Genomic DNA, 18,503 nt, shown 5'->3' with positions numbered 1-18,503 from the left:
GAACTTTCTTGTGACTAAACTTTAGTCCATGTACAGTATATTTTTCCTGTTTTGGTCCAGACTTACTGTGCTCTTATGTTTCCATAGCTGTCAGAGTGCATCTCGGTTATGAACTTGGTCTGTTTCTATTCACAGCAGTGGAATTAACTTTGACGTGATGCTCAATGCAGGCCGCCTTACAATAAATCATTATGTGGGCTCAGATTAACCACAACTAATAAATCATCTTATCTAGTCGGAATACAAATCCCTTGTACACAGTTAAACTGGAGACAGGAGAGATATGTCATGGTAGAGACTGTACGGTGCAACACACAAGGTCTAATGCAACTGATCCCTGTGTTACTTGAGTACATATTGTAGAAATCCAGTAAAAGAGACGGGTGTTTGGAAGAGCCTGTGCCGTTGGGGTTGTACACTCGGGACATTCTGATGATAAAAACGTAAGCAGAGGGTTGTAGCTTCCCAGAATCACTCAACACTGATCTACAAAGGATCACAGACTCATGACTATATTGTTTTGTCACGTTCTGTGATCTTTGTTTTTCCATCCTATATTCCATGTACATGCACAAACTGTAAAAAGACCAATACACTAATGCTCTTAAGCTGATTAAATTGAATGAAACACATTGAGGCAACACTGAAAGGCTTTTAGTGCAGCACAGCTAAACGAAGGAATTGCTTTGTTTCCTGTTCAATTTAGTCACTAATGGGGTGAGCACTTTATTAGAAACACTATATTAAATACTGTGTAGGGCCTCTCTGTGCTTCAGCCTCAATTCTTCATGGCATGGATCCAACAAATAGGGAACCTTCTTTAAAAGTTCTGCTTGAAGGGACTTGCCATTATGAAGTTGACATTCAAGTCAGCATGAATTGTAATCACCTTCTTTGTGGATATTCCCATGAGGGCTTCTGCTGTACTTGTTGTTTTTTGGAGCTAAATTTGGTGCAAAGGTTAGCATGCTAACAGGTGATGGGCGACCACATAAATAGTACATAAAATAACAGCATGTTAATAGAGTCATTGTTTTAGGATTGAGGTAAAATCACCAGTGTGCTAAAGTACAGCCTCAAAGAGACACTAGCATTGCTGTTTATAACCAGAAATACATCTTACACATGGATGCATCCAATTTTTTTACCTTCACAACTCTTTGCTACAACCAACAACATGATTTGACAGAGTTTAAAAACAAACAAACAGAAAAACATACATTTATGAAACTTTTAAGGGTCTGGTGCCCCTGTGCCACCAGGCAATGGCCTAAGGTCGAATGAGCATATGCCAAGTCCATACAGCTTTCCCCTTTGAGCCTTTCTTTTCATGGACTATCAGAGCGTTTCAGAGATAAACCAAAACAAATGAACACAATCAAACTGTGGAGGAACATGTCAACAAACACGATTCTTCCCCAGAACCTGCGGGTCAAATTAAAGCCTGTGTGGCCTTGTTGTACAGTGACCTCTGACCGTCACGCCGAAGGGGAAACCCCAAACAAACCAACAGAAAATCCACAAAGAATCTCTCAAATCCTCCACGTATACCTCCCAAGATCATAAACACCAGCAGTCCATCAACCTGGACCAAGCCTCTTATTTTCTAAGGGAAGTGACTTCCACAAACGAGCAGCTGTATTTCTCTATTGTTAGATTCTGTTGTGGTTAGGGATCCCAGCACTATTAAAGTGGAATCACCTTAACCCAGTTGGACCTGCGTTTGTCATAGCTGAGGGGTTTTCCACAAGAACGATTGGTGGGGTTTTGTATACACTCACGCTCGACTGGTCGCATTATCTTTGCTTCACGTGTTCCCCCTCGAGTTTGTTCAGGGTCTGTAACAAAGAAAGTGGCTTATTATCACCCACTGGAGGAGTTGTCTGCACATGTACGATTCGGTAATTGCTGCCGCTTAACAACCAGACTGAATTGGACTTGACATTGAGCCATTATTGGGAAATGAAATGCTGTTTTTGCAATTATGAGAGTTTGGCAGGGCTCAGTGAATCTCCCGGGTAAGGATCATAAAAAGAGAACGGAGTTACATCCGCAGAGAGACAGCAATGATGTGTGATGTTGGAGACAATGTTTTCACTCAGTGCAGTAAAACTCAATGAATGTTATGATTGAAGATCTCCTGAAATAAGACATGTTGCATCAGTCGGCATTAGTTTAATTCTCTTTTATCTCAACTGTTCTCACCTGTTGAAGATCAGTCTAGTGAACCCTTCTGATGAACTTAAGTCCTTTCTTGACCTTGACAAGTGGAGTGTAGCGAACAAATCCGCAAAAAAAACAAACTACAGGCAGATGTCAGACACTAAGATGTCGGGCAGGTCACAGTAAAATGTTAATTAAAATTAATTAGGAGTCCATTCCTCAGTCCTTAACCTTTCCAATTTATCTCTACCCCAAGATCAGATAACATTGGTTTCTTATTGGATGATAGTTAATACAGTGTGTTAATAGGGACAATGCAGGGAGAAGTTGGGTATAGGTAATATACTTTACATACTCATCACCAGGATGCATCTGTTTGCTTATTTCTAAGCATCTTTAGATCATGTAGTTTGTGAGAGACACATTTTAAATCCTATAGGACCACACCACAGTACAAAATAATTAGCATAATGCCCATTTAAAAGTAAATAAAGTTAGGAAGACATAAGATCTACCAATGGAAACTAATACTTCATTTTAAAAGCACTTATTAACTTGTGTCTTTGGAAAAATGTTATATAAAGTTTGCTCAATGAATAACAATAATTCAAAATCATGAATGTCAGCCTGGTTATCAAATACTGTAAACTTGGTATACAAATCCTCCCCACCCCCCGCTGCGATACTGGCACCTACTGACACTATATTCACATGGTGGACTGAGTGTTCATAAATAGTCATAGTTACAAACTGATCTGGAGGCGGGACATAAGTGTATTAAAGCTCCTTTGAGAACACAGTGCAGGCTCACTGAACTGAAATGAGGCGTTACTTACCTACTTGCCAGCAGCATGATGCTAATACAACATGGCAGCTCAGGGCAGCTCTCTGCTACTTTCTCAGCCTCACCAAGTAATTGGTGACCCAGCACCCCACCTGACATGGGCGGCTCAAGGAACTGGCCCCAGAAAAGCAAACAGGGGTCAATCCTGCATGGGATTGTCGTATGCTGGCTATAGAGCATGTGACAAGTCAAACTAGTCTTTCCTTCATACAGAGAGCAGTACGGGCCTGTTTGACACTGTGTTTGGTTTGGGTTGGACTTCAGTCCCGCCAATCTGTGAGGAGGGATTACTGTGATGTTACACTTAAATGTTAAATTTATTCAGCAATGGACGTACACTCATACTTAAAACTAAAATACACGTTTAACTGCTGGACATCTTCCGATAGCATTCCCGTGTAACCCCGGGATGTCACAGATCTCTTAATGCGAGATCAATGTTCTCAGCATTAGTGCTATAATTTCATTCCTGAATTGTCAAATCATGTTCACGTGCTTTTCAGAAGATTTGCATACTATAAAAATCTGATGGAGGTAACTCCACATCAGTGTTTACCTGCACATTGGCCTAAGTAGGTGTAGGCTTCTATTCCTTTTGTTCTGTTGTATGCACTCTATTATATACAGTGAATAATACTAAGGAGAGCCATGACAATACTAATTTCCAGGCCCTGTGATGCTACTACCATACATCACGAAATGCGATATTTGAAACAGACTTGCACGTCATGGAAAAACACGTCACTGATGCCATCTGACAGTTTACCGAAAGCTCTCCACCATGTGTGTTACTACAGTACAAACCCATTGTAGATGGAGGTTTCTCTAGTGTTTTGCTGACTGAGTTTGGTGCCAGATCATGTGTTTGTGTTTTGTAAATCCCCTGAGAAGCTTTTTTTTTTTTTTTCACTTACTTGTCATGGGTCACGTACTTGATTAACCAGACTTTCTCCTATAATTCTGTAATAGTGTTCCTCGACCTTTATCTGGGGGTAATTTGCTTTTCCCATGCTTCTTTCATGACCTTACATAAAAATCCTGAAGAGCTGTTTTGTTTACAAGATTTGGGACTTCACTCCACCCCAGGGCTGGCAATGCTCTTGAATGCGTTACTTCATTTTGTTGTACTACATCAAATTTCATTGTAGCAAACTTTTATCCATTTATTGTTTAGGAGAACAATTCATTTAACTAACTGTCAGATTCACCTCAGCCATGTATCCCTCACTTTCCTCTCTGTTATGTTTTCTATTCACTCCAGCTGTTCCTGTGATTTGGCAGCAGTACAACACACTCACACCTTCTTTTCCATCTTCTTCCTCATTCCTACTTTGTTGTAATGATTTCTTTATTGAGCAGCTAATTCATGCTGATAACTTGACTTGGCCTAAACTCTAAAATCATAAACATCTTGGTGTTTATCCAGAAAACTGTTCCTCCCTCCATTTCCTGCTCATATTTTGTAAAAATAAATACATAATTAAATAAATAAAATAAATCATGGTTTTGCAGTTACAGATATGAATCTACAAGTCACAACTTGTTACAGAGACTTTCCTCAGCAATAATAATTTAAGATAAAGATTAGTTGCTCCATAAAGCCAATAATTTTTAAGTGAGACGAATTTCATTCATAACAGAAAAACCCTGACTCAGCGTTACAGCCAAAACCCACCTGCTCTGTAGTATTTCTGCTAATGCTACAGATGATACACTGTCATTGTTTGCAGTGACTTCAGCCAGCAGTTGATATAGCTTGCCCTCTAGTGGTCACTGTGGTTTATTACCCTCTAAAAAATAAATTGATGGAACCTGGGTTGAACAGAAAAATAAATCAGGTTGTATGTGGCTGATAAACAATCATATGACATATAAAACTCTTTATTTATGCTGTAAAATTGTTAGAAAATACAAACTCTTTAATAACTTTGCACTTTATGATGGTTGCAAACTGAAGCTGTTTGAATGTTGTAGCAAAAGCTTACAGACTTTAAAGCTCCTGCCTGACTCTCACTTTAATTAAAGGTGTTTACTGTCGGGTTGGTAAAAAGCTAACATGAAGGCCAGCCAGTTAGCTTTACACTTTTCTGCCTTGTAACCACATAGAAAGCAGCACATCCTTTAAATGATCGCCAGGCGTGTGTGTATACTGTGTGAAGGTGAAACTGCTTCCACTTCTCGGATTAAAGCTGTTTTAGCAGCCAGGTGGGGGCGGGCCCACCTGGCTGTACAAAGTAGCTCCACCACCAGGGCTTCTCCACTCTCTCCTCTCGGTTCTGGCTCAAGTTACTCATGAGCGTGTAGCGCTCGTACTGGTTGTAAGGATCGAAGCGGTCGTAGGAGTCCGTGGATGACGTGTCCTCCTCCAGCGTGTCCAGCTCTGGAGGAGCTTTCTGCAGCACAAAGTCCACCCGGCCAGCTGTCTGCATGCGAGGAGGCAGGTGGATTTTCTTCAGGGCTCGGGTGTAGCCCGGGGCCGAGGCGGACACGATGTGGATGCCGGGGACGAGGAGGCGCCAGTATTCTCCATTTTCAACTAGGACACAGGAGCACACTGATTTAGAAAGGTAGAGGTGGGCGTTTGAAGGAGAGTCTAATTAAATAGGATGGATAATGAAGATGTGAAAGATTCCCATGTTTACAACCTGTGCATTTACAGTACAATATCACACTATAGCCATTGCATTTGGCTTCAATACAATTTAGCCTATCATTCCTGATTGGCATTATTAACTCCCACATCAATGTGTCAAACAAAAACTAAACAAAAGTCAAAATATGCCAAGTTTTGTTGCATGAGTCCATTTAGAATCAATGAATGAGTGTAGAAGCAAGTTAATATCACAGACTACAGCCTACTCTGTCTTATACAAAGACCATTCATCTGTGAGAAAAATAATGGTGCATCTACTTAGCAGATAAAAATGATCACCTGTGGTAATATCATGCCGTATTCCTCTGACTGATATCCGTGCACCTTTTATTCCATTTCCAGCCTCATCTTTCACGATGCCTTTGATACCACGATGAGCCTGAGGAACAAGACAAGGTCATTTATTTTATAAAATTAAAAAAAAAAACACTTCAGGATAGAAAAATCCCTCTATTTTAATATCAGCTTTGAGTTTAAATTACTTAAAACTAACCGTCACCAATATTTTTACACTTCAGTCCCATGAAGCCAAATGCTAATATGTCGACGAAAACAACCAAACAGCGACACATGAACAGAATCAGGAGAAACTCTTACTGCCTCCATGAAGGCAAGCAAAGCCTCGTGGTTTTGGTGCCAGCCCAGAGACAGCTCCTCTTCAGGAGGGAATTTATCACAACCGAGCTCCACTGTCACCTCAAAGCAGTTTGTGTGGAGATAGGTGAAGTCTTGCATACCTGACCAGAGAAGAGACAAAACTGCTTTACCCAGAAGTCCATGGGAAGTTCAGCATGACTTCTGGAGGCTCCTCCTCCTCACTGCATCCCTGATTGTTGATCATACTTGATCTAACTGCGCCCTCTAGTGGCAACATTTCACTATTTCACTTTTATTAGAAGCACAAATCACAGCTTTTACTCGACTTAATAATCTACTTCTCTGACTCACCGCCTGCGAAGCTGGACCACTGTGCTCCGTTGACGATTCCCTTCTGACTGTGAGAGCGAGACGGTCCACACCGAGCGTTTTCATTGGACATTGTTTCATGTGTGCTTGCATATATTTTGGCCAGAAACTTGAAAACCTACAAAATAGAAACTGGTGCATTATTTTTCTCTTCTTTTTGATCAATACTTGCCAACAAGTCACATTTTTACACTGCCCGATGATAACTACAGTATAAAATAGGGTTTATGAAAGATTATCAATGGAAATATGTAAAAGGAAAAACTCATCATCTTCAGATCTTCATACTATTTTTTTTTCGTTTTTTGCAAACTGCATCATGTTAATCTGTAATTAGTTGTTTCCTGTCCTGGTTAAATAAAGGCCAAATTCTAAGTATATATTTATATTATAATCCAATTCTATAACATCTTAATATTGGGTCAATGAGTCATACTTGGACTTAACAAAGAAATAGTCTTAACTTTCAAAATGTATCACTATTTTTTTGAAAAATTATATATATCAGTTATCACCCATTCAGGAACCCATTCACCTGATCGTCCGGTGTTGGGGACAGCATGTTGCGCTCCAGCGGGTGCTTTGACAGATCGTAGGGGTACGACACCACCAGGTCGCCGCCGTGGAAGTTAGCGGAGAGCACAAACGGGATGGAACGGACCCATTTCATGATGGCGTACGTCTCCGGTGCGACCTGGATTGCGGCATTAAGACTTATTCGGACCAAGAAACGAAACAAATCGAGTTTATTCGATATTAAAAAAAGGCTTCCCTTGACAATATCACCCATTGCGCCATAAAAACATCATTCAGGAATATGAATAAGGATTCACACTGTACCTTACCAAACCAGTAATAGTCTGGGATTGGGATGTGGTCGGTGCGGTAGCCCTTCTGCCTGCGTCGGTTGTAAACAACGGAGGTCAAGTCGGGGAAGTTTCGGTTGAGGTCGATGTTCTGCGCATTACTTCGACCGATGTTCCAAGTATCGTAGTGATGTTGCTGAGGGATTCACAGGTGAAACACAAACCTCAAAACATGAACAGCTACTGAACTTGTTCTTAGTTACCAAAGCCTGAATGTGGATGGAGAACCGACCTCCTCCTCCTCGTAACCGTCATTGTTGTCCTGGACTCCAGAAACAGCCACCTCATATCCATCTGGGTTCATGGAGGGCAGGATGTGGATGCGCGTGGTGTTGATGAGGTTCTGGACCTGCTCGTTCCCCAGCAGATATTCTGAGCACAGGTACTGAGCCAAGTAGATCAGCAGCTGCCGGCCCATGACTTCATTTCCGTGCATGTTTCCAACATACTTCATCTCTGGTTCGACTACAGAAGGTCACATTTGCAGAAACTGATTAAGAAAAGAGCAACATCGTAGACTATTTAACCCAGAGGATGATGAGCGCTACTCACGCAGTTCATGTTGGCCCGGGTTGTTTGAGAACTCGATCACCAGCAGCTCCCTGCCCTCCATGCTTTTTCCAATGCTGTAGGTCCGGGCGATGTCGGAGCATTGTTCTTCAGTTTTCTTCAGGGTACTGATCATCTGGGCATTGGAGTGATAGGTGAACTGCATCGAGGTAGCAGGGTCCTCTTGAGGAAAACCCTCCATGTTCTCAAGGGCCTCTGCATCCTGGTCTGCTGGAGGGAAAAAACTAACATGTTATCAGCTTTCAGCTCAACATTTTGAGATCTCCCAGATCTAAATGTTATCTCCATTCTTAAAGAGCTGCCAGAGTTTGAATGGTACAAACAGCAGCAACGAGAAGGAATGTGTGTTAAATTGGTAGGTATGACACCAAATACCTGATGAACTCAAAGTGCTTATTTGAGCTGACACATTAAGCTGCTGATGTCTGATGAAGTCTGCCCCTTTTTTAGTCTTAAACTTAGTTTGACACCAGCAGAAACCAGTAATAATAGCTCCAAAACCAGATGGAATACATAAAACATCAGTACTGCCAGATTCACATGACCTAATAGACTGGATCTGTCAGATGGCAGCTACGGTACACTGTATGCCTCTCTTTATCTCCTTATTAGAGTATTTCCAAAAAGCTGAATTCATTTATCTATGTGTTTCTTCTGTGTTTTGAGGGAAGCTGAACAAGCCATAAACACAACATTCACACATCATTAAAATGTCTGTGCAGGAGGCGCGCTTCCTGGACTCAGAAATCTTTTCTTGGAAGTGCTCTTTGGATGGGATAACAGTTCAAAAGCCTTTACTACTATGGCTTGGTCATGTTAACCTTTTAAGGGATATTTCTTCAACTATTCACACATCATTGTTACCATAAAGTTGTTTGGTATATGTGTCAACGACACCAAAACATCAGAACTCACTTACAGTTTCTGGCCACCTGGACTATGGCTGCTATGGCTCAAAAATTAGCTTTCCTTTTGGCTCTACTTTGGTCTCAACCAAGTCAAGAAGGAGTATTAAGCTGCTAAATGCTCCACTGGTTCACCAGCTGGTTGCCACTGCTCCAGCCGAACCAAAACCAAACCGAACTATTACTACAAGCAAGTCCATCATTATTACAATTTGTCATTTGATGTATTATCAACATAAAACATTCATTATCACTTGGCTAATCTTATTTTAGATTAGCTTCAAACTGAGTAGGAATACCATAAGGATTTCCAGTTTAATGCAAAAAGATTGAAAACCGAGTCAGACAAAAACATCAAAATACAATAAAAATATTTAAACTTAAATGACACTAGAACAAATTTAAAAAAAAAACACACACAAAATAAAGTACAGCAATAAAAAAGTACTTGTTTTTTATGAATAACGTTTATAGTTGAGAACCAGTGACTTAAACTGGTTAATAGCCTGTCTGAGCTGTTGAGTGACTCTTGTTTGGTCTGTAAAACTGAAGAAACCCAGAGTGACGTCTTCAAACAACACCAGACAACCCAGATACCCAATCTTTGTAACATAATGTATAAGACAAAGTAAAGCTGACAGAAATGTCATTAGCTGGAATCAAGTAGTAGTGAACATTTTGGCCTGAAAAACAACAACACAACAATATTATTTTTCTCTAAAGACGCAGCAAATAAATGACCGTTTTTCACCTCCTACCCAGACCTGACCTTTTGTTATTACATTGAAACTTTTTATGTATTGGAAAATTGTTCCACGATGCTGAACTAGTTTAAGTAAATGAAACAAGACATGCTGTACAGTATGAGGAACTGGAGGTCAGATAGTATCACAACAGAACCGAACATCAGCTTGACATTAAATACAAATATGGGAGAAATTACAGAGGCCTCGACCTCCTGCCAGACATCTGAACCTCATTCTGCTTCATGGCGGAAAAATATTGGCACCACAATAAAAAGTGCGACACTTTGTTATAGTTGTTATATAGGTTAGGACGGTATGGTTCATTCCAGCGCTTGACTTAAAGACCTCATGACCATGACCATGTCCACATTACTGTAGGCTACATATAGTAAATGCCAAAATCTCTCTGTTCTGTCAGTGCAGACGTTCATGCTGTTCATGCTCTCATATGGCTCACACATGATTTCTATTGTGAGCAGCAGTAGGATTTTTTTTTTTTATCTCCTTGGAAACCTGTTTTTCACTTCAAGAATTTACAACATCTTTTCAGATACACTGCCACACAATGCTTGCCACTGTTTATAGAGCTAGGCTCCTCATGAAAACAGCCACAGCACCGAGCGAGAGTGAGGGTGTACGCGGGGACGTGAGGCGTTCCTTGTTGCGATTTTATTTTGAGGTGAGCCACATGAGTGGGTCTACAAACCAGATGCCTGCAGAAAACATGTTGAGGAAAAACTCTCTGGATGACAATTCTCTCTTTCAGATGAGAACAATACGCTGTTAGAGCTCAACAACAAAAGCTTCACTATTCATGAGGACACACATGAGGTCACCGTATCAACAACACTAAAGTTATGTCTCACCTTGGAGGCCTTCCATTGGGTCATAACATCCTTCTTCGTCACTGACAAAAAAGCGGTCACAGTCCAGGAAGTAGGGCCAGGCCATGTCTATCCTGTCGAAAGCATGGCTGCATTTCTTACGCACTACCTCGCAGGTGCTGCGGCACGGCTTCAGCACCTTTTCCTTCTCGCATTGCGGTGCCAACACCGAGCAGCCCAGCATGCGGATCTCGGGGTTGCACTCTCCACTCAGCAGGGACTCGACCACACTTATGAGGAGATACTCCGCGCCCGTCTCGGCCTCGTCGCGGGACCGGTGGCCAAGGATGTTCGGGTACATCGTCTGAGTGTAGGGCATGTCGTCGCAGTAGGACAGCTGGACATCTGTGCATTTGGCTGGGGTACATAAAATAACATCCAAACAGGTCAGGGCTGTTGTATAGGGGAGAAAGGTGATGATAATTGTAGGGGCCCAGCACCCAGTGGGGCCCACAAAAAACCCCAGTAGTCTAATCTTTGTATGACTGAACTATTTAGCATAAGACCCTGACTAATACTCATAGTAATGCTGCATTAGCATCAAAACAAAGTAGGCTAAATAAAAAATGATAATACATACGTAGTCTAAGAAAAAAAAGTGGAAAAGTCAGGGGCCCACTTTAGTATTCTTTCAGGGACCCAGAATTCTTGGCAACGGCCCTGAAACAGGTTTAAACCAAGTTGTTCAGTAGGAGTATGAAAAAAGTGCAGAAAACATTACAGGTAACATCCCTTATTTATCCTAATTTTATCAGTCTTAAAGGATCAGGATCTGCTCTGTATCTCCATCTATCACACACTTACTCAGGATCCTCACTGTGCTGTCTTCAATCATCTAGTTCCAAATATTTCTATTATCTCTGGAAATTAGAATTTGAATATTTCATAGTGCCATTGATCATCTAAAAATACACATGATGGTTTCATGGCTTTCAGGCCAGATTCCATTAAGACTACACCCAGCTTGACTTATGATCTCATCCGTTTTGTTGTTAAAAACACTGACTCAAACCAAATCCACCGGGGATTTAACTGCACAGGCATCTGACCTGCCAGGGAGGGTGGGATGACTGTAGGGCCTGACCTCCTTCTAGTATCACAGGTACAAACAACACAGAGCGGTTTTAGGATCACAATTCAAAGAGGAGACGCTATTTATGGGTTAAACAGCCGAGAGGTGTGATCAGCTGCTCCGAACATGAGGCAAGCTGGATGACAAACAGCCCAATGTATGACACGGCTCTTCCTCCAAAGCCCAAGGGTACTTACGTTTTTCTTCCACTGTTGGCCTGCACAGTCCTGCAAGTAAGACACATCAGTATGTCATTAGCCGACACTGTGGCAGACACTAGATGGCAGAGTGGCTTTTTATAAATGTCTCACTGTGGCCTGTAAAGTTGTCTGCTGATCAACCTCTGCTCCTGCCTCAGCAGCTTTCTCAAATGCCTGTCTGTCCACAAAGTATCATTTCTACAAGATGGTGAATTCATAATTATAAAGGTTGGAAAAACATGCTTCCATCAATAATATTAACACAATTTCACAAACCAAAGTTTAGCATCTAATCATATCCATAAACGTTTAGTAGCTTTTTAGTAATTAAGTTGCACATAAGGTGCTTTTAAAAAGTTTTCCAGCATCATCTTCAACCACTAGAATCTAGAAAAGTCCATAAATCTGCACGTGAAGACATGCCGTATCCAATTCACGCGGCAGGTCCGGATGCTCGCTCTTTAAGAATAAATAAAAAAAAGTGTGTGATCATATCAAAGTAGAGGAAACTTCACCTCGAAACGCTGGGTCACACCGCGGAGGAGCGCAGGAGACAAGGACCAACAACTGCAGCAGAATCAGCAGCATGATGCTCTTTTTCCTACACTTGTACTCCGCTTCGATGTGGCACCTCACACACACGCAGCCAGCGAGACGGTGTGTGCGTGTGTGTCTGTGTATGTGCGTGTGTGTGTGTGTGTGTGGCTATGCGCGCCAGAGTGCGTTTGAATTTCGCAAGTCTGCATAAATTCCCTCTGCACGTCCCTTAAAGGCGCTTTATTAGACACATTACGGTCAGCTATCAGGTTACAGAGGAAATGACTCTGAGAGGCGAAGTGGGGACATGTGCATGGAAATATAACAGTCGATTTTGCAAATATGGCGGTTTAATTTTAATGTCAGCCAACAGGGAAGCATTAAGGGGTATTTTAATTTTTTTTTAAGTTAGAGGAGGGAAAAAATACTTGTTGATTATGTTTTGAAGGAAGTTTTGGGTTGAATAAAAGCAAAAAGCGTCAGTGAAAGCAGCTTTCGTCCAACTCAGGACTTACCTTGTTTAATTCACCTTATGTAGCCCCGCCCACTTGGCTCACTTCCGGTATTGTAGCCTTTTACAACTTACCCTAATAGCCTACCTTTGTTTACAGGTTCAATTTCCTAACCTAGAGAGGTAGGCGAAAGTTGAAACACAACCAGAAAGACAGACACTTGTTTATAGGTGGTATGGACACCCAGGTTGCCATGGAGCTAGGTGTTGGGTGCGCATTTTCCAGTCACATGACACCAATTGACCAATAGGCTGACTCAACCAGTACCTGCTTGGTTCCACATTTTAATGTTCACTCTTTGGGCACCATATCAAAGAGTATTGTTCAAGTTGTGTACATTTAGCCTACCGGTAATATAACACATGGTTTCATGCACAGATACAGCAACTTATATCAGAGTTTAGAGCACAGGCTACATTATTTTGATGTTTTTTTTCTCGGCTTGAGGCGGAGTTTCACAATTTTATGTTACATAAAGCAGAAGTAAGCGGAATATTTGTGTTAAATATAAGTCTTAAATAGTTATATCTTCCGACAGGAATCACTTATAGAGTGTTTGGTCCGAAACACGGGTCTGTCAGTCACTCTGCTCTGCTGTAAGCCGAGGAGAAAACTTTCCTTGTATCCTACAACCTTTATCCAATGAGGAGAGAGAACGGCAGCCAAGGGATGTGCGTGAATGTGACGTAGGGACGAGGACCAATAGATCCATGACGAGGGCGGGGACTGCTAACTCCATAGGCTGACAAGAAGTTAGCCAAAACGACCGGATCGCTTACTTCTGCTTTAATTATTTCGATGTTTGAGCTATATGTCTATGATTACGGCAACTCACTGTACCTGACACCTGGCAATCAAGCAAATACAACAATATCTCAAGAAGAGACTTTAAGGCTCAGATGAGGTGGATGCCACATAACCTGACTTTCGACTTTAAAGCACGAAGATGAAGATAAAAATATTTAAGACATATATTAACACAAACATTCCGCTTACTTCTGCTGTAATTTTTCTAAGCACCAAGTGAGCACCTTGTCTTTATTTACTGTGACGGTAACTTGGTCACATAGGGAGAAATAAATCTTGGTCACTATCACATTTTTGCGATGTCTACCTACATTTTTAAAGTGTTGTTTAACTCATTCTACTTATTATAGTCTCTTATCTCCTTCATGCTGAGCTGATCTATATTAGCATAATGGGAGGCATGATTATTCATCATCCAAGCAGCCAGTCGCAGCCAGTCGCAGCACCCCTGGGTGAAAGACTGGATGGAGTAGCTATCTCAAGAGCAGGCTGGGCCCCTCTGGCTGTGTGGTGAGTTTAGGGAGGTGCACACTGGAGTTAAAGAAGGAATACTGTATCCTTAAGCTAAAGCAGGAATATAAATTAGATCCTTATCACAGTCATTTGTTACACAGATTATTGCATGGCCCAGAAACTGAGCAGGCAGGAAACCTTCTGGTTGGATTGGTTGAGTGAGTGTAACATTTTAGCTGAGACACAAATGGGGGTTGGGGAGAGATGCTGGAAAGGTACGGTTACAGGCAAAAAAAAAAAAAAAAAAGACAGAGAGAGAGAGAAATAAACTACAGACTGAAGTAGTCAAAATTATATGTAATACGCAATAGGTTGCTTTTTTAACTCTAACTCTAGGGTCTAAGGGCAGAGTATGTTGTTATGATGCTGTGTGAAGCCATTTGAGACAAAGTGTTTGTAAAAACGGGCTTTACAAATAAACTTGCCTTGCCTTTTTTTCTTGCTTATACAAAATGCCAGGCTCTAATCCAGTTTTCATGATGACAAGGCTATTTTGTAGAGTTTGCTTCTTACTTTGTTTATTAATTCTTTGTGAAATTCAAGATGAATGTTAGCACACTAACCAGTTAACATTAATATAAAAAAAACAACACCATGTTAGCATTGACACTTTTAAACATGTTTGTTTGCTGTAATTTGCATTCAGCTCAAAGCAGCTCTACCTCAGTTTAACCTGACAGAGCAGCTAGCATGGTGGCTATAAATGTCTTCTGTCTTCCTCGGGAAAGACGATGATGCAATAGGTCTGGCTTTAATTTTTTATGTGCAGAGTGGAGCATCAGCTTTTTGCTAATTTCTATCTCTGCAGAGCGTTTTAAACCATTTCTTTTTTGTATATTTCGTTGCCTTTCTCAGAGCTTCAAACACTTTTAGGGATTGAGCTGTTTACCCCTGGTCATGTTCCACTAAGATAAACTGTTTTGAAGTTTTCCTTAGGCTTAATTATACATTTATACAGTACAGTAACATTGTACACTTGAATGTCCGAGGATGACTCACTTTAGAAAAATATTTTAAAGAGTTTGTTGACACTGAACTAAAGCAGCTGTGAAATAGGCTACTCACTTTGCCTCGCATACATTTTCCATTTCAGCAGTTTTAATTACCAGTTTCTCCTTTATCAGTTCCCTATGATTGGGGTTAATTAGAAAGATATGTTAATATAGCCAAGGCCTGGCATCACTTCAACCTTGAGCTGCTTTTAGCATGAACTGCTCGGTTTCAGGGGTGCTGCTGCTGCTGGTGGTGGTGCTGGTGGAGTTAGCCACGAAAATTGAGATTCCTTCACTTAATGCTGCAAATAATTAGTGTTGGTCCGTTTCCATGCATCAAATTAAGCCAGAGTCATTACTGAGTCAGAGTAAATCAGACTCACTAATCTGCAGAAGCGATCTTTGACCTGTCTCTTTAATTACACTTGGCAATAACACTGCTGCAACAGAGACTGTTCATGTGACACCATGGTCGTTTTCTATGCCACATATCATTTACAATATAATTACTGGCAGATGGATGCAAAACAATGTGATGCTGAAACAACAGGTGAGTGGCTGGTGGTGAAACAGGAACCAGAGAATGGTTGAATCATGATTCCTTTCGACTTCCTGTATCCATCGATTTCAGATATTGAATATTGTAGACGATGTTTCCATAATCCTTATTTAAATAAAAGTCCCACTTTTTACCATTTTAGTGCCCAAGACTTTTAACTGCGCTGCTTGAATTTAATATACAAGCTTACAAATTAAATCTAAGGGCGTAATCCAGATTCATCGACATTACAGTGGAAACATTAATATTTTTAATAGCTTTGTAATTGACAGCTTTTATTGCACATATTCCACTAACAGCTAATCACACTGCCAAAGAACAGCAAGTGGCTCACAGGAGGAAAAATACATGTGCTTAAAATACATCCAAAGAAACAGTTTTCTTTAATAATAAAGCAGCCGTTCTGGTTAAAGTATAGAACAGCTGAAAAAAGTCACATTATCCAAATCTGGCACAAACACAAAACAGTGTGTTTTAAAGCACTTTGAAAGCAGTCCTATGCTACATCACATTGCTCCTCCCGTTTCATCTAGACAAAAGAAGTTTTTTCCTGTACAGTGCAAAATATATAATAATAATAACATCATGTAAATATCCATAGAAACATTTTCTCCAGTCAACTGGCAATACAAAGCACAGTTGTACAAATGCATTTCAGTTAAAAGTGGGCTATCTCTAGTACATTCAGTAACAAACGCACACTTTAAAGGATAAGTCTGGTGATACTCTGTGTGTTCCTTATTGTCAGATAAACCAACATCCAGCCACTAACAACCCATTTCCTCCTCTCAGGCATCCGTTCATCTCACCTGACACTTAACCACGTAACTGCCCACGTTGTTATAGGCTCCTATACGCCTTAACGGTAATGAAATTCATACAATTTACACAAAGGTTATGTTTATATTTGCTATTTTTGGATTACAGTCTCCTGACATGATGTTGTGACCTAAATCTTCAAGTAAACCCTCTTCCACATATCCCTGCCTCCTGGACTTGAGTTCCCTTGTTGAATTCACAAGAGAGTTCGATTTAATTAAATGGAACATGTGTCAAAACAAAGATGCTTTGAAGACTAAGTGGCCAGGGACCACCACACCTGTCGTTCCAGCACATAATCATTCTCACTTTTTGCTCACTTAAATGCAGTGATATTGGAAAATACAAACCTTACAATAAAACCTATATACACTGAACTGCTGCTATATACTCTATAAACTAAATATAGTCCCTGAAGAGTTTACTATTTACTCCTGATTGTAACGTTGTAGTCAGAGTTAAGTTGTAAGTGTCAAAGTCCCAAAGAAGAGTCAAATCTGAGTATGATGATCACCAATGTCATTAAAGTACAAGAGTCTCCTACGTCAATTTCCAACATGGGCTCCAGCGCTTCACTCTGGCAGTGGAAGAACTGACATGAAATACAAATGACACAGCTGTCACGGTTTTAACAGGAGTTTCCACACTGTGCGTGACACAACAGCTAATTATACGCGCTACCAACAAAAACACTTTTCCAACTCCCGAGTTTGAATGCAGTCGGTGCCGAAGTCCAAGTCTCGTCAGCAAAACTTTTTAATGAGGATATACAGTGTATCCATGGCCCAATTTTAGAGAATTACCGAGGACAAATGGTTCCTGGAGCAGAAGGCTGGAGGCAGACTCTGAGAATTTGTAATGTATTTAAAAGACAAACACTGTGTAGGTTTTTGGGGGTAAGGGGTTTCATGGCATTAATGAAAATAACAAAAAAATATATATATAGAATATCACCAGCCTTATCCTTTAATACGGTGGTGTAAATGTTATTTGCCTTTGGCTCCTGTAACTATAGTAGCTCTGACTGAGAGATTTAGACAAAGTGCATCAATATTTAGTGACTGACATGACACTGCAAAGTAGTCTAACACGGTCAATACAGAACATGGCGATAACGTGCAGCAGTTGCACTCTCCACACCTAAGAGTACATCTATTCACTGAGGGTACATCATCCAGAAGCAGGGACAATGTCATCCGTCCTTTTCTTTCACATCGTCGCTCTGCTGCCTATTGACCATCGGCTACTAACTGTCCCTGTGTTTTGCGTGGCGGAGGGAAGGAGAAAAAAAAAAAAAAAAAAAAAACGTCGCTGCATGTGGATTTGCCAAAATCATTACAAAGTGGCTGGTTCAGTACAAAAGGCCACTTTATACATGTCTCTGGGAGTGAAGACGTCTCTGGCTGCAAAGGGGGGGGGTGGGGGTGGTCCGTGACTTATCCGATGGGATCGATTCGTCTGATCTGTGTGTGCATCTGTGTGGTTTTTTTGTGTGTTTTGCCGTCCACTGATGAATCACAGATCTCTTGTTTACCAATACTGTCTGAGGCCGGCATCTCCACATCATCCCTGTCGCTCCTTATCTGTCTTCCCCCTCGCCCATCTCGTCTTCCTTCTCCTTCACTGCTTTGTCTGTTCATCCTCCCCCTCATCACTGTCTTTTCATTCTTCTCCACCCACTATCTTGCTTTTTTTTTTTGCTCTCTCTTCACCCTCCACCCCACCCACAATCTGTCCCCTCTATCTACTCACTTTTCCTTTCCTAACAATATCCTGTCTTCTCTGTCTTTCTATCCTCATTCTTCTTCTCCGCCCCATCTTCTTCTTTTCCAAAAAAGGCAACCTTTATTTTTGGCCCGTATAGTGTAAAATCTGTCATGTCCGTGAGTTTGCCA

At 41.0% G+C, this 18,503-nt stretch overlaps 1 protein-coding gene across 2 annotated transcripts; it reads right to left on the bottom strand.

Annotated features, from left to right (window-relative positions):
• Nucleotides 1-4,904: 4,904 nt before the first annotated feature.
• Nucleotides 4,905-12,563, bottom strand: LOC311001774 (carboxypeptidase Z-like). 2 transcript variants are annotated; one of them, XM_083992928.1, is made up of 11 exons: nucleotides 12,385-12,563; nucleotides 11,867-11,896; nucleotides 10,580-10,954; nucleotides 8,045-8,272; nucleotides 7,725-7,957; nucleotides 7,467-7,628; nucleotides 7,162-7,320; nucleotides 6,609-6,744; nucleotides 6,258-6,397; nucleotides 5,940-6,039; nucleotides 4,905-5,543 (listed from the first exon to the last, which is right to left on the bottom strand). In XM_083992928.1, exons 1-11 carry the CDS (start codon nucleotides 12,455-12,457, stop codon nucleotides 5,191-5,193), a joined length of 1,989 nt encoding a protein of 662 aa, XP_083849054.1. In that variant the 5' UTR covers nucleotides 12,458-12,563; the 3' UTR covers nucleotides 4,905-5,190. The 2 variants fall into 2 exon arrangements, with proteins under 2 accessions (XP_083849054.1, XP_083849055.1); XM_083992929.1 differs by having other exon boundaries at nucleotides 8,045-8,269.
• Nucleotides 12,564-18,503: the final 5,940 nt, after the last annotated feature.

The sequence above is a fragment of the Trachurus trachurus genome, assembly GCF_905171665.1.
Source record: "Trachurus trachurus genome assembly, chromosome: 18".
NCBI classification, from domain to species: domain Eukaryota; kingdom Metazoa; phylum Chordata; class Actinopteri; order Carangiformes; family Carangidae; genus Trachurus; species Trachurus trachurus.
Note: the sequence above shows the minus strand (reverse complement) of the source record. Positions and strands in the feature narration are given on the sequence as shown.